Source organism: Melitaea cinxia, chromosome 23 (genome assembly GCF_905220565.1).
Source record: "Melitaea cinxia chromosome 23, ilMelCinx1.1, whole genome shotgun sequence".
NCBI lineage: Eukaryota > Metazoa > Arthropoda > Insecta > Lepidoptera > Nymphalidae > Melitaea > Melitaea cinxia.
Window position 1 is genome coordinate 2,522,168 of NC_059416.1, and position 15,765 is coordinate 2,537,932.

The 15,765-nt window shown below is 33.6% G+C and overlaps 1 protein-coding gene and 1 long non-coding RNA gene across 2 annotated transcripts in view; one reads left to right on the top strand and one right to left on the bottom strand.

The window, feature by feature from the left end:
* Window positions 1-879: 879 nt before the first annotated feature.
* The window catches only part of LOC123664931 (G protein-coupled receptor kinase 2), a 98,235-nt gene continuing 83,349 nt past the window's right edge, over window positions 880-15,765 (top strand). Inside the window, exon 1 of the mRNA XM_045599299.1 lies at window positions 880-1,369. Coding sequence (XP_045455255.1) covers window positions 1,318-1,369 — 52 coding nt within the window. The 5' untranslated portion in view covers window positions 880-1,317. The remainder of the gene's footprint in view (window positions 1,370-15,765) is intronic.
* On the bottom strand, window positions 10,753-12,087 carry LOC123665021. The gene is made up of 2 exons (XR_006744965.1): window positions 11,883-12,087; window positions 10,753-11,354 (listed from the first exon to the last, which is right to left on the bottom strand). It is a non-coding gene; the product is annotated as an uncharacterized LOC123665021 (long non-coding RNA).

Below are 15,765 nucleotides of genomic sequence, written 5' to 3' on the forward strand. Positions count from 1 at the left end.
AACGATGTCCTAAGTCGTAGCCAAGGTCGTAGGTTTCGCTGGTACCACTCTTGATTACTAGTTTTCACTTTTGAAGTCGTCTCGAAGATCGCTCAAACTGAACTCACTCGCCTACCTGCGGCTATTTATATCGGCCGAGACGAGGCCCAGACCATTCTGGAAAGTTCGCGCATGTACCCGGTTTTCGAGACTATACTTCTACATAGTTCCACAGTAGTTCCTCTAACGCTATACGCGCATCTAGTATACAGTAGAGAGTTTCATGCGGTCTCTTTGTGTGGTTTCAATGGTTGCCGCTAGATAGCGCTACTTCCTTTGTGTGTTCGTAACAATACTATTAATTGTTCGTAAATAATCTTATTACTGTGCTGTGTGGCTACGGCACTAAAGAATTTAGCCACCCCCTCTCTTCCCGTGGGTGTCGTAAGAGGCGACTAAGGGATAACAAGGTTCCACAACCATCTTGGAACTTAAGAAGCCGACCGATGGCGGTATAACCATCCAACTGCTGGCTTTGAAATACACAGGCCGAAGACGGTCAGCAGCGTCTTCGGTGCGACAAAGCCAGAACTGCGGTCACCAACCCGCCTGCCCAGCGTGGTGACTATGGGCAAAACACATGAGTTCACGTTATTTTTGGCGTAAACTTGTGGAGGGCTTTGTCCAGCAGTGGACTGTATAGGCTGTAATGATTGATGATTGAATCTTATTACTAATAATCTGTACACAAATAATGAAACTTTTCAATCCGAGGACTTTAAAAGTTTAACAAATCAAAATGGTAGTTGTAATTTTTAAGCACAATTGTAATATCTCTTTTTACCATAGTAGCCTATAAAATTATATTATGGCAACTGGAATTGTACCGTACACACTTTGCGGTTGTGGTCATTTGTAGCGTATTGCTATCCGTCGTCAATAACTATACGATCCCAGGGCGTGTTCTGCCTAACAGAGAACTGAAAGAAACCGACCGGCTTATTTTGATCTCATTACTTAAACGAGGAAAAATAATTTATTCGCTAGTGATAAATTGAAATGCGCCCTGTGTTACGGCCAGTCACACCCCTGTGAGAGATCGTAATTCGTGTTCGTTTGCGTGTCTCCGTTCCGAGGATTGTGCTTTTCCCGCGGCTGTTTATCAGTGTTTACTAGCGAGTGACTAATCTGATGTTGTGCAGTGTTCAGTTCTGTGTAAGATCGCGCGTTATTCATTGATGGGCGGCTTTCTGCACGCGGCGAAGGCGGCAGATCGGCCGCAACGGCGGATACCAGCTTTTCGGAGGGTCTACTTTAAAATCCGCCACACTGGAACTGATGGAATTAGAAAATATCGTAGCCAACACTGTCTACTTGAAAGCCAGAGAGGGTACGTTTCGATTTACAATTTAAATTAGTCTCGCGAATTATTCATGAGCGACTGACTCCCGGGCTTCGTGGCGGAAACATGAAATCGTGCGTGATTTTTGTTTACCGTGCGATTTGTAAACAGGGATAGTTGAATGACCCAGTAATCGGTCAATTTAATATATATTAATAAAGTTGATCGGACGAGTTGCGCGGATGCACGTAATAGCGTGGCTATCTGCTGCCAAAAGGTAAATAAAACTTTAACGGCTGGCGGCACATCGGACATTAGTCATAGCTGACCGTAATCAGCTGTGAAGTGTTATTTACGACTTATTTAATTAAATTATTGTTTACATTCTTGATACAATATTCGGACCATCTGTGAATGTAACTGTAATAAACGTTGGTGTGTCTAATAGTTGTAGTACGATGAACGCTGTAATACCGTAGTAAAACTATTATTCATGGTCATTGAACAACAAAGTGTGAAAAAAAAAAGAAACAATAACATAGCAAAACATTACATAAACAATTGTTTATTTATTTTAACAATTATTATACTTACATAATTTTATAATTTAATTAAAGACTATTTCAATGGAAACTATAAAACCCCAGAGGATGTTGGTGTTTCATCATCCAGACCTGATATATTCCGCTTTTCTAGACACATTAAACATATCATACCAGTAGAGCTCACTGTACCGTGGGAAACCAACATTCCTAAAGACCACACAACAAAATTAAATAAATATTACGATCCAACAAATGAATTTAACAAAAATGGCTATTTGGTTATTTTATACGCAGTAGAAGTAGGTTGCAAGTTCAGGGACCTGCTCTAAGTTTCTCCCTTTGCCACACGATGGACCCGGCACCAGCACGATGAATCCATGGAATGCTAAGAAGTTTGTCTATCTTTGTCATTAAGACCCACTTATAATGGATGTGCTTATCTTCTAAGAGAATTCTTCCAGCATACCCAATTGTTATTATGATTAAATCTAGATAACAAATACCAGTTTCTACATGTACCAGCTTAAAATACAATTATAACAAAAAATGCTGCCAAATTTAGTTGAACCAATATTTAATTATTTAATCCTAGGTAGTAACATCTGCGAAGTGTTTACCATGTGCGACACTCCTTTCAATTCTTTAGATTCCTAGAACAGTTAGTGTCTTTAAAATTTATCTTTTTGTGCATCTTAATTGTGATCCACAAATATTGATTTTACATAAGTCTTTTGATCTAAGATCCCAAACCCATTATTATTAAATTTCTCTCATATTTCTTGTTAACTTTCTTAACATTTTGTAAATTTAGTTGGTTAGAATATGCACTTCTCTTCCGTCATCTCGCCATCTTTAATTGAATAACTTTGAAGTACAACGGTTATTATTTAAGAAACACACGCACTCCCGTATATTATCTGACACAGCTGGTAGGATTGAAATCTCTAGATTAGGATTAAGTGTAAACAAAACATGAGCAATCTTATCAGGAAAAAACAATTTGTTTTAAGATTATCATAGTCTGTATAAGTCTTATAATATTATTTATAATAATGAAAAAACAGTTAATAATAATAGTGCTACTCTTAGGGCCGTTTTCAATAATCTATGTACCTTTGGATACAAATTTGTAAACAAATTCAGGGTTGGATGGAATATTGAAACTGACCATTAGTTATTCAAAAAAGTGACAATGAATCAATTTTAGCAGTAAGTTAATACATAAAGATATATCAACTTCTTGCTAAAATAGCAATCTCTTTTGTGCAAAGAAAATAAGGCAAGGAAATATATATTATATAGGAAAAAAATTTTGTTTTTTTAAATCAAATCAATATTTACTTTATTCTTGTATATTATATATATATAATAGTCAACTGTTACATAAAATATAAACATTAAGTTGCCTGTTTTTGAAATATATATGTATGTCGGATCATATCTGTATATATGTTAAACATAATAAAATACCAAACAGGCTACAGATGCACTTACACAATGATCGTTTAATTTGATTATTTATTACTAATTAGTTATATTTTAGTGTTAATCCACCAGTGCCATGGAATAATGATTTAGTAGAGAAGAACCAAGATATTGGCCTGTTACACTGGTTGCCGGTAAAGTTTATCTTGTAGATAAATTATCGATGAGCTTTACCAGCAAGAGGTAAAATAGGCCTTCGAGACATGTTTCACATCAGCGAAAAAATTATAACTATACAGAGTTTGACATATCTGTGGATTTGTGTTTCTATTGTCATTTGTCCTTTTTGTATTTAATTGTGTGTAATTGGTGTGTACATTCCAACTCTTATCATAAGGGCACACTGGGCTTTACGAGGGTTCCAAAGTAAATTCTCCAATTTAATTTTCGTTTTCACTTTCCTTAGTGAATTTTACAACTTATATATTGAGTTAAGATAAAAACTTAACCCAGTGTTGTAATCTTTCAGAAAATAGAAAATTCGGTTTAACTTTAATATACGATAAATACAATTATAAAAGTACTAATTCTATTACTTTATTTTTTTCATTAAAAAAAGTTTTACCTATGTTTGGATAAACTTTTTAAAGTGTGTGCCCAAAGGCTCCGACATGTGCTAAGACGGCACCGTGTGTATATCACAAATAAAGCTTTATCTTTTTTATTATTAAATATCTGATTAATCTTGGGTTTGAGTGTGCTTAAAAAACTTTTATATGTATGATGCTGTAATATCAGGTTGGGGAAAAACTTTCTTAGTATTTTATATAGAAATTCAAGGTTTGAATTTACAAAATTTCGTATTATTTATTTTTGTGTTACCCACACATGAGGGAATTCTAAACATTTTTAATATCATATCAAAAATCGACCGTTCCAGCGGTGATCGACTCTGCGTCTTCGACGCTGTTGCTTAGAACCGAATATTAGATCATACAAAAAATTTCAACCTAACGGGGGCATCGTTCAATATTAAAAATGTTTACAAAATTCATTTACATTAATTATAATATTTTCGTTAATTATAATATATATGTATTTTGTTCGATAACTTATTCCGTCCGCCATTATTCCGTCGCTGTCGAAATTTTTATACTTCCCATTAAAAAACCGCGACAAGTATTTTTGCAAAGTCCTCTCTTGATGTTAACTTTACACCACCTTAAGAATTTTGAAGAGACCGAAAAAGATGGAAATCTGAGGGTGCAAGATACTATATGGAAGGGACTATATGGTGGATACATTAAGACTTCCCAGTCAAACTCGCTCAATTTTTGTTGAGGGGTTAAAAAGCCACACCTTATTCTATTGATCAATTCTGGCCGCTAATTCGCAATCTCTTTCTTGAGTCCCATCAGCTGTTGACGGTAGAAATCCGAATTGATATTTTTGTCCGGCGGTTAAAGCTCGTAATGAATTATGCCCTACCAATCCCACATCACTTCATTGCTCGTCAATCCGGGTTACGCGCACAATCTGTGCAGCTTGATCGACCTTTTATTACGATCTCTTTCGTAAATTCTCCTCGTAGGTGATCCACTTTTCGTCACCAGTGATCAATCTCTTCAGAAATGGTTCGATATCATTATGGTTCGGTCCATTAGGTTTGTTTCAGTGAGTTCATGTGGCACCCATATATCGAGTTTTTTTGTATAGCCAGCATTTTTCAAATGGGTAAAACCGTGTTATGGTAAATTCTCTTCTTCTTCTTTAGGATTTTCAATAGTGCCCATGGTAAATTCTCATCTTCAGATGCATCGTAAACTAGTCAGATGTCGATCCAGCTCCACTTTTTCAAAAATGTCGTCACCTTTATCCGTAACTGGGCGACTAGAGCGAAATGTATTTTGACATCAAAATTTCCAGACTCAAAACGCTTAAACAAATTTTGTGCTACCCTTACTGATACTGCATTAGGTCCATAAACGTCACAATTTTTTTCGCGGTTTGAGTCGAATTTTTCTTTTTTTGTAGTAAGATTTAAAATATACCAAATTTCTTCGTTGGATTCACCTATTTTAGCGGACAGAAAAACAAATGACAACTGCCGGGAAACTGTTTTTTTTTACTTTTTAATTTTATTTTAAAAATGTCACCTTTTCATGGTATCAAAACCAGCCAGTTTCAAATAATACAACAAAAAAGATTTTATTGCAATTTTTTACTAGAAAATACGAAAAAACTTTTTCCCCGACCTATTGTGTACTTAAACCTTAAATATTATGTTATATAGTTACCTCATTAACTAATAACTTGATCATTTTTCCGAGTATGTGTAATACAAAATTTTAATTAACAGCAAACCATTAAATATAGCGTTACTTAATGAGTTTACCTCGTAACAGGAAAAATATGAATATGAAGTAATTCTATTTTGTATAATAAATTAATGTTTGTATATTTTTAAACAATGGAATTTTAGTAGAGGCAATTTTATACTATTGTTATAAGTAAATATTATATGTTATGATAATTTTTGATTAATTCTAATTTCAATTTCAATTTTTGTTAATCGTCTTCCAAAAAAAGTTTATCTTCTCAATTTGGTTTTTGTTTTTTTCCTTTTGTTTCTGTATGTCATCTCAGAACTTTTGACTGGTTGGACCGATTTCTATGATTTTTTTAATCGAAAGGTGGTGCGTGTCATGCGGTCCCATTTAAATTTGATTAAGATCTGACAAGTACTTTTCGCGTTATATCTAATAATGCGTATTTACTTGACTATTTTTCCTCGACCTGCGTTGTATTATACCATATAACTTTTTGCTGGGGCCACCGATTTTGATTCTTGTTTTAATCGAAAGCTGGTACTTGTCTTGTGTTCACATATAAATTTGATTAATATACATATGATGTCTACTTTTTTAGGTAATTTTTGATAACGCGCATTTACTTGACTATTTTTTTCTCTACATACTTTGTATTACATTTCGATGTAGTTGAAGTTGGTTTTTTTTTGCGTTTGCAAACAAACACAATTATTTTTCCTTTTTTTATTTTAATTTCTGTATATAAAATGATCAGAATACCTACTATATTTTTTTTCTCTTTTCTTTACTTTTATAATTATGCGGTGTTTTTTTTTTTTTTTGCTTTCTTATCCTTATGTTGCATATTTTCATAGGTGTGTTGAATTAGTCTATAATTGCAATGTATAATAAAAATTTATTAATACTGTTAATTTTTACTTATGAAAAAATTGTAACATTGTATATTGTGTTGTCTTCCTATATAATAAAATAAAATATTAGTATGTGTATAGTAGATATAGCAACTGGTGGAAGTTTTGTTTTTTTTATTTTAATTTATTGGAAGATTTCTTATAGGGGCAGGGCCACTTTAACCAGCATTTTCTATCTCATACATACGATAATAAGAGATTTATCAATCAGAGGTAAAATGGGTCTTTATGGTATTAACTACTATGCTATGATTCACAGATGTATTTCTAATAGTAAAATTTGAAAGAAAAATTACAGTTAGATTGAGGAAAATAAAAATTGACCATTAAATATCTCTTTAAATTCTACGGATTTTCATTGAATTAGAATCTACCGCTGACTCGGAATGTAGATCCTGCAGAACTAGCATGAAACTCTGCAGTTAATATTATATCGTGCATGAAATGTATAAATATATCTGTTTGATATTATTATAAGTAACAGGCTCATTTTTTAAAATTTTCGAATTATTGATATTCTACCAAGACAAGATAGAATTTGAAACATATTTGATGCAACGTTGGATAATTCTGGATGTCTTTTAATTATCCCCATAATCCATATATAATGCTTAAAGCTAAAAAACTCAAAGGTTATTTTATTTATTAATTACGCTTCACCCTGTAATATCCCACTGTTGGGCATAGGCCTCTTTTCCCATGTAGGAGGACGATCAGAGCTTACTCCACCACGCTGCTCCACTGCGGGTTGGCGGATATATTCCATAATATGAGAAGCGATCGCTATCAGATGTACATGATATCAACTGGGACGGACAGATTAACGTGCTCTCCGAGGCACGGTGGGGAAGCCCACAAGGACTGTATAAACACCCAGACCACGGCAAACATCTGCATCTGTGGGTTTAATTACTTAACGTAAATGAGTTTATGTACTGAATATATTAGACAAACTTTAAAGTAATGACGTTAAGACCATATGTTGCATCCACTAAGCGTTGTACGTGATCTACATATTGTCTCCTGCCTGGCTGATTATTCGTAATATAATTTTTTATGTTACTTAAAAAAAAACTGGTTGTCAGTAAAGTTGGTTACGGGACAATGAGCGTAACGGGAGTCACCCTTTTTCGTAGTTATAAATGATAATGAGCAAATAATACTGTTTTCAAGCAGTATTGTGTTCCTATTGGTGAGTAAGGTGACCAGAGCTCCTGGGGGGATTGGGGATTGGGTCGTCAACGCGCTTGCGATGCTTTTGGTGTTGCAGGCGTCTATAAGCTACGGTAATCGCTTACCATCAGGTGAGCCGTACGCTTGTATGCCAACCTAGTGACACAAAAAAAAATAATTAAAACACTATATTTTTATTTAGTCTGCTCTAATGGATAAAATTAAAAGCACAATAATTTTAAATATCTTTTACCAGAAGAATGCTTTGTTATCATTAATTGGAATAGGTTATTCTTTAACAGGCGAGAACAAAACCGCTGACGTGATGGAACCCTTGTGTTGTATCTTTATATATTTTACTAGCTGACCACGCAAACGTTGTTTTGCCATATATGTTATAAACTCCCTATTCCCCCCCCCCCCCTCCGTATAACTTAGGGGTATGAAAAATAGATGTTGGCCGATTCTCAGACCTACCCGATATGCGATATGCACACAAAATGTCATAAAAATCTGTCGAGCCGTTTCGAAGGAGTATGGTGACTAACATTGTGACACGAGAATTTTATATACATATAGGGTAAGGTTACATAGTATAAAACAAAGTCGCTTCCCGCTGTCTGTATGTTTAGATCTTTAAAACCGCGCAACGGATTTTGATGCGGTTTTCTTTAGTAAATAGAGTGATTCCAGAGGAAGGTTTATATGTATAATACATGCATAATATAGTAGAGGAACACTGATGAAGCCTCGGGGGCGGGTCACTAGGATTATATGAAATTACAACATAACCTCAAATGCATATAAACATCTGAACTTTCTGCGCCTATTTTTAGATCAATTGAACCTTGTTGACATGTGTATTGTGTTCCATGTCAGTGTTTATTGTTCTATTTCTAACAGCGAACTATAATTCTATTCAATAAACAGTTTTCTTAATGAAAAATATTCATTTTAATCAAAAAAGTAAACAATAAATTATGTAGAATATAGCAGAATAAATAAAAAGCGTGTAATTTACACACAGCAGAAGTAAAACTTCTGAAAATTAGCCTGCCTTAGCTTACATAGATTTTTTATCACCGATCACCGAGAATATAAAGTAATGTGTTGAGAAAAGGACAATGTTCCACTTCCAAAAGTTTTTTCATGTTATTAACTATGAATTTAGGATGTCCTTTTTGTCTATGGCAGTTTTGTAATAATAGTAGTAAGGTAAGATTTGTAAGTGGTAAATATGTAAATGAAGAATATAAAAAATAAAAGAAGAAGTGTTTAAAAGATAAAAGCTTTATTATTATTCCTCGTTCCTGTCAAAATCACCAACAGTGGTAGCAGAGCGTGGTTTTCTGCAGTTTCCGGCAATCTATAAAAAGAAAAATATCGTCGAACACAACGTGAAAGAACAAAATGGCGTCAGGACAATATGAGTTTAAAATGAAACAGTTTGAAGGAGAAAATTTCGATACGTGGAAATACAGATTGAAAACTATATTAAGAGAGCAGGAATGCTTAGATGCTATAGAAAGTGAGAATTTTGCGATCAAAACAGAAAACATAAAAAAGGAAACAAGAGCAGTAAGCATTTTAGTAAGCTCCATAGCAGACAGTCATATTGAATATATAAAAGACGAGAAAACGGCATATGGGATGCTTAAGATATTAGAAGAAAACTTTATGAAGAAAAATACCAGAAGTAAAATATTTATAAGAAGACAATTAATGGAAATTAAGTTTAATGAAAATGAAAAATTGCAATCACACTTTACACAAATGGAGGAATTGTTTACACAACTCAAAAACGGAGGATCCACCCTGTCAGAGGAAGAAAAGGTGAATTACATCTTACTTAGTATGCCGAAATCTTATGAAGTAATAATAACAACTTTGGAAACTATGACTGATCTTAGTGTCAACTTTGTCAAAGAGAGATTGCTGGGGGAAGAGGAGAAAAGAAAGAAAACAAAATCAGAGGCGACAACAGCTGTCAACAATGCTTTCCTGTGCTACAACTGTGGTTTGCCGGGCCATAAGAAGTTTCAATGCCATAATAGAGGGAGAGGACGTTACGGACCAGCCCGAGGAGGTAATGCAGGATGCGGACAAAAAGGTCAAGAAGGACAATACCTGAATGCAGGACGAGGACGTGGATATGCCAGAGTACGTGGACATGGCAGAGGACGAGGACAATATAGGGGACACTACCATGAAAAGAACCATCACACATTCCTGTCAACATTTGAAGAAGAGGAGGCACCGCTGTGTATTAGTGAGGTGAATGTAAATGAAAGTAACTACACTACATGGTGTGTAGACTCAGGTTGCTCTGATCACTTAACTAATAATAAAAGTTTCTTTATAGATTACATACAATTAAGTAAACCTAAAATAATTGCAGCAGCTAAAAATGGTATCATATTACAAGCAATTGGCATAGGTAATATTAATGTAAAATGTTTTGTTGGTAGAAAAGAGTCTTATTTTACTATTAAAAATGTTTATTATGTCCCTGATTTAAGAAAGAACCTATTGTCAGTATCTAAAATAGAAAACTATGGCTTTAGAGTAGAATTTTACAAAGGTAAGATTAGAGTATACAACTATAATGATCTTACCATGATAGGAAATCAAGAAGGTTCACTTTATACAGTCAAATTGTTAATAGATAAACTGGAATGTGACTACACTAATATTGATGATGTTAACTTGTGGCATAGGCGCTTTGGACATTTAGGAATTAAAAATTTAAGTTTATTAAAACAAAATAACATGGTAAATGGATTAGGAGACTTAAAAACAAATAATTATGATACATTGTGTGAACAGTGTGTGACAGGTAAAATGACAAGACAACCATTTAATAGAGAGGGTCATAGGGCGTCCAGGCCTTTAGAATTAGTGCATACTGATGTGTGTGGGCCAATTAACCCACCAACAAGAAATGGATATCGCTATTTTGTAACCTTTATTGATGATTATACTCATTTTGTAATGATATACCTATTAAATAATAAAAGTGAAGTTTTTAGTAAATTCAAACAATATTATTATTATGTTACAAACCATTTTAATAGGAACATCTTAAAACTTAGATCAGATAACGGTAAGGAATATGTAAATAAAGAATTTCAAGATTTTTGTTATTACAAAGGAATTAAATTGGAGTACACGGTCCCATATAATCCAGAAATGAATGGGGTAGCAGAGAGAATGAATAGAACGTTGTTGGAAAAGACCAGAACAATTTTATTAGATTCAACTTTAGGAAAAGAGTTTTGGGGAGATGCTGTATTGTACTCAGCATATGTTAGTAACCGAAGTCCATCAGCAGACAGGTACCATACTGCAAGTGAACTCTGGGAAGGAAGAAAACCGAATGTGTCAAACATGAGAGTATTTGGAAGTTTAGCATATAATTATGTACCAAAAGAGTGCAGACAGAAGCTTGATAACACCGGACGTAAGATGATTATGATTGGATATGCTCCAGCAGGTTACATACTCTTCGATCCTGAAACACAAAAGGAAGTACATGCAAGAAATGTGATATTCGATGAAAAACCTAAAGAAAAATATGTACCAAGAATTTACTTACCTTACCAAGATGTAGAAGAAAAAGATGAAGCACCCGAAGAAAGAAAAAAATCACCTGAAAAGAAAAAAGAAGAAGGTAAGAGAATAACAGAGAAGAATACAGAAGATAACACACAAGAGAAACAGAATAAAGAGTCATGTAGTGAAGAAAACACAGAAGTTTATGAAGATGCAGTGCAAAAATTAGAAGACCGACAGGTTGAAAAGGAGCTAGCAAGCAGGGAGAGACCCAGAAGAAATATTAGAAAACCTAAATGGCAAACAGATTACCAGTTAGATGATAATGAAGATACAGGAGATATATTATATGCTTTACTTACGATTCATTCTGACGCACCACAACATTTTGAAGAGATACAGAACAGAGAAGATAAACAGCAATGGGAAAATGCTATATCAGAAGAAATGAAAGTCCTACAAGAGAGTGAAACATGGAAGATAGTACCTAAACCAGAGAATAATAAGTTAATAGATACCAAGTGGATATTTACTAGAAAAGATATTGGAGACAAGGAAATATGTAAAGCAAGGTTGGTAGTAAGAGGATTCCAGCAAAAAGAAAATTTAGAAAACATTTACTCACCGGTTTTGAAACTGCAAACATTGAGAGTGTTGTTGTCAGTAGCAGCACACAGAGACTATAATATTCATCAAATGGATGTCAAAGGAGCTTTTCTTTATGGTAGGATAGATGAAGATGTATACTTGAAGCCCCCTCAGGGATTAAATATACCAGATGGTCATGTATTAAAACTAAATAAGTCACTATACGGATTAAAGAAATCTCCTAAATATTGGTATGAGAAATTTAACAAAGTTATAACTACTTATGGTTTTGAAAGATCTAATAATGATTATTGTTTATATTATAAGAAAGATATATACTTATTAATATATGTTGATGATTTGTTAATCTTTGGACCTAACAATAAAGAAATAGAAAAAAAATAAAAAGATATTTGTCAGAAAAATTTAGAATGAAAGATATGGGAAGTAATAATTTAACTTATTTGGGAATTTCTATATTAAAACAAAATGGACAGATCTATCTGAATCAAACTAAGTATTTACAAAATGTTCTAAAGAAATATGGTATGCAAAATTGTAAGGGCATTGACACACCTATGGATCCTAATTTACAACTAGACATAAACACTGACATAGACATGACGTTAGAAAACTATTGTAGATCACTCATAGGATCTTTAATGTATTGTATGGTTAGCACTAGACCTGATTTAGCTACAGCTGTTTCATACTTAAGCAGATTTCAAGGAAAACCTAGTGTAAAACTTGTAAAAGCTTTAAAGCGAGTTCTTAGATACATAAAACAAACAGTTAATTATCAGTTAACTTATACCAATTGTAATGTTAATAATAATAATACTCTAGTAGGATATGCTGATTCTGATTTTGCTAGAAGCATGGACAGAAAGTCTACTAGTGGTTATGTTTTTAAACTTTATGGTAATACTATTTCTTGGAAGTCTAAAAAACAAAATATTGTGACATTAAGTACTACTGAGGCTGAGTTAGTTGCTTTGTGTGAAAGTTGTGTAGAGTCTTGCTGGTTAATGAAATTACTTAAAGATGTAGATGTTAACTTGAAACATGTAACTATTTTTGAAGATAATCAGAGCACTATAAAGATTGTTAATAATCCTGATCAGAAACGTCTCAAACATATTGATATAAAATACAATTTTATTAAGGAAAAGGTAGAACAGGGACTCATTAAGGTAATTTATATTTCTACAAATAATCAGTTAGCAGATTTAATGACAAAGCCTCTAACCACTCATCATTTTAGAAAGTTTGTTACTTTGTTGGGTTTGGAAGATTGTAACATTGAGGGAGAGTGTTGAGAAAAGGACAATGTTCCACTTCCAAAAGTTTTTTCATGTTATTAACTATGAATTTAGGATGTCCTTTTTGTCTATGGCAGTTTTGTAATAATAGTAGTAAGGTAAGATTTGTAAGTGGTAAATATGTAAATGAAGAATATAAAAAATAAAAGAAGAAGTGTTTAAAAGATAAAAGCTTTATTATTATTCCTCGTTCCTGTCAAAATCACCAACATAATGTGTTATATATTTTATCTCATTCACTCTTATACATTTGTGTGGTTGTTCCTTTATCGTGACGCATTTTCGTTTCATCGAGTTTCAAATCAACCATTGTATAGAAGTTACAATTAAAAGAACCCATTTTCAACTTGAAATATAACAGATATAGTGTACAAATAAGCGTGGGGCCTTTAGCCAATAACAAGAGAGATAAAGCTATTAAACAGATAATCACCTAATATACGGACATGTATGTGTACTGTACTGTATGGCTACGGTACTAAAGAATATAGCCACCGAGGGGGGTCTTCCCGTGGGTGTCGTAAGAGGCGACTAAGGGATAACACAGTTCCACTACCACCTTGGAACTTATAGGGCTGACCGATGGCGGGATAACCGTCCAACTGCTGGCTTTGAAATACACAGGCCGAAGACGGGCAGCAGCGTCTTCGGTGCGACAAAGCCAGCCCTGCGGTCACCAACCCGCGTGCCCAGTGTGGTGACTATGGGCAAAACACATGAGTTCACGTTATTTTTGGCGTAAACTTGTGGAGGCCTATGTCCAGCAGTGGACTGTATAGGCTGTAATGATGATACGGACATTAATGTTCCTTTTTTTCGGCACTTTGGCAGAAATAAAGTAAAATTCATGAAATTCAGACATTTCTATAGAAAAGTGTGTGTTTGTAACAAATAAGAAAGAAAATGTCAAAAAAATTCGTTCATCAAGGTGCAGCGAACACCTGAATTGCAGTGGGCCGTTACTTTTGCTCGCCAACGAAATTTATTTTCCGTAGTATAGGTAAAAAACGGCTACTAAAAAAAATTGTAACGATGTTATCGTCTATATTTCAGTTATCGCGTGGATGCATAAATACCTGTTGAATGAATTGCATTGAAAAGAAAAACAGAATGGCTGAATACTGGTGTGTCACAGAAGGATTTAATTGTTTTTATTCATATGTAATTTATTTGTTTGAAAAATTAGGGCGTATTAAATACGAGATAAAATAGTCATTTATTAGAAGATATCGTCCGTTATTATTCATATCCGTTATTGTTCGTTATCTCGCTAAAACTCGAGAATGGTTAACCCCATAAATTACTTTCCGGGATTGTACATATTACCAATTTTTTAATTTAATAATAAATCTTGAAATATTTGTTCAATTTCAGGGAAGGTACGGCGAGAAATATAAATAATAAGTTACGGAAACTTGTTTAAACGACAGTTTAATTTTTTACTACAAAATGTTCCTAGCAGTGAAACATTTGACGTCGTTACTCGTTTGTCAAAAAAAAAAAATTGTAACTTGGTTGTCAATTATTTATAGGTGCGTTCAGAAAGTGTTTCGTCCATATCTATACTAACATTATAAAGCTGAATTTTGTTTGTTTGTTTGAACGCGCTAATCTCAAAACCTACTGGTCCGATTTAAAATTCTTTCAATGTTAGATATCCCATTTATCGAAGGCTAAAGGCTATCTTTTTTTTTTAATTAACGCGTCTGAAACCGCGAGGCACAACTAGTTTTTCATAAACATGTAGGCGATACGAAGTTCACTGGGTCGTCTAGTACAGAATATTTGTGTTAATTAATAATAATAAACAAGATAATTTTTATTTTTTTTTTATAAGAGAATTAGGCGCATCGAAGATAGCGTTGTTAATGTTATTTATCTATTTTAATATAAGCGCTTAAGGCTGTTAATATAAAACTATCAAGCTAAAACTAAGTACTGATCTGACTGTAATGAGACTCGGATTTCATTTAATTTTATTGCTATTTCACTGAAGCGATTTTATTAGACATAGGTCTCTCTCCGTGTAAGGGTCGGAGCTTAATACACGCTCGCTGTCGTTAACAGGTGTTTATGACAATAACTTACGAACAAATAATTTGACATTTGCGAATAGAAATATTTCATAAATATCGTGGTATTTCGATGCTAAAAAAGAAAAATATATATACACACACACACACACACATATATATATATATATATATATATATATATATAGGCACTAGCTGACCCCGCAAACGTTGTTTTGCCATAACACAAAATTTCAAATATTTTTCTCAATTTGATCGCAGCACCAAGTGTTGGGACAAACTGAAATTAAAATAGAATACTATTTAATATACCACACTAATACACCTTCGTCTTACATGCACACACCTACACGAACACACATTCACCTTTTCATGTCTTACACTCACCTCTAACTGCAGTGGAGGGGACGGAACATAGCCGTTTACTTTTTATTACGTTCTGTTATTTTTTAAATATAGTGCCTAGTTATGTATTTTATAATGATTAATATATTTATATATCAGTGTGATCCTATTTTGGCCATATTTGTACATTATATTGTAACATATACTATTGTAACATAAC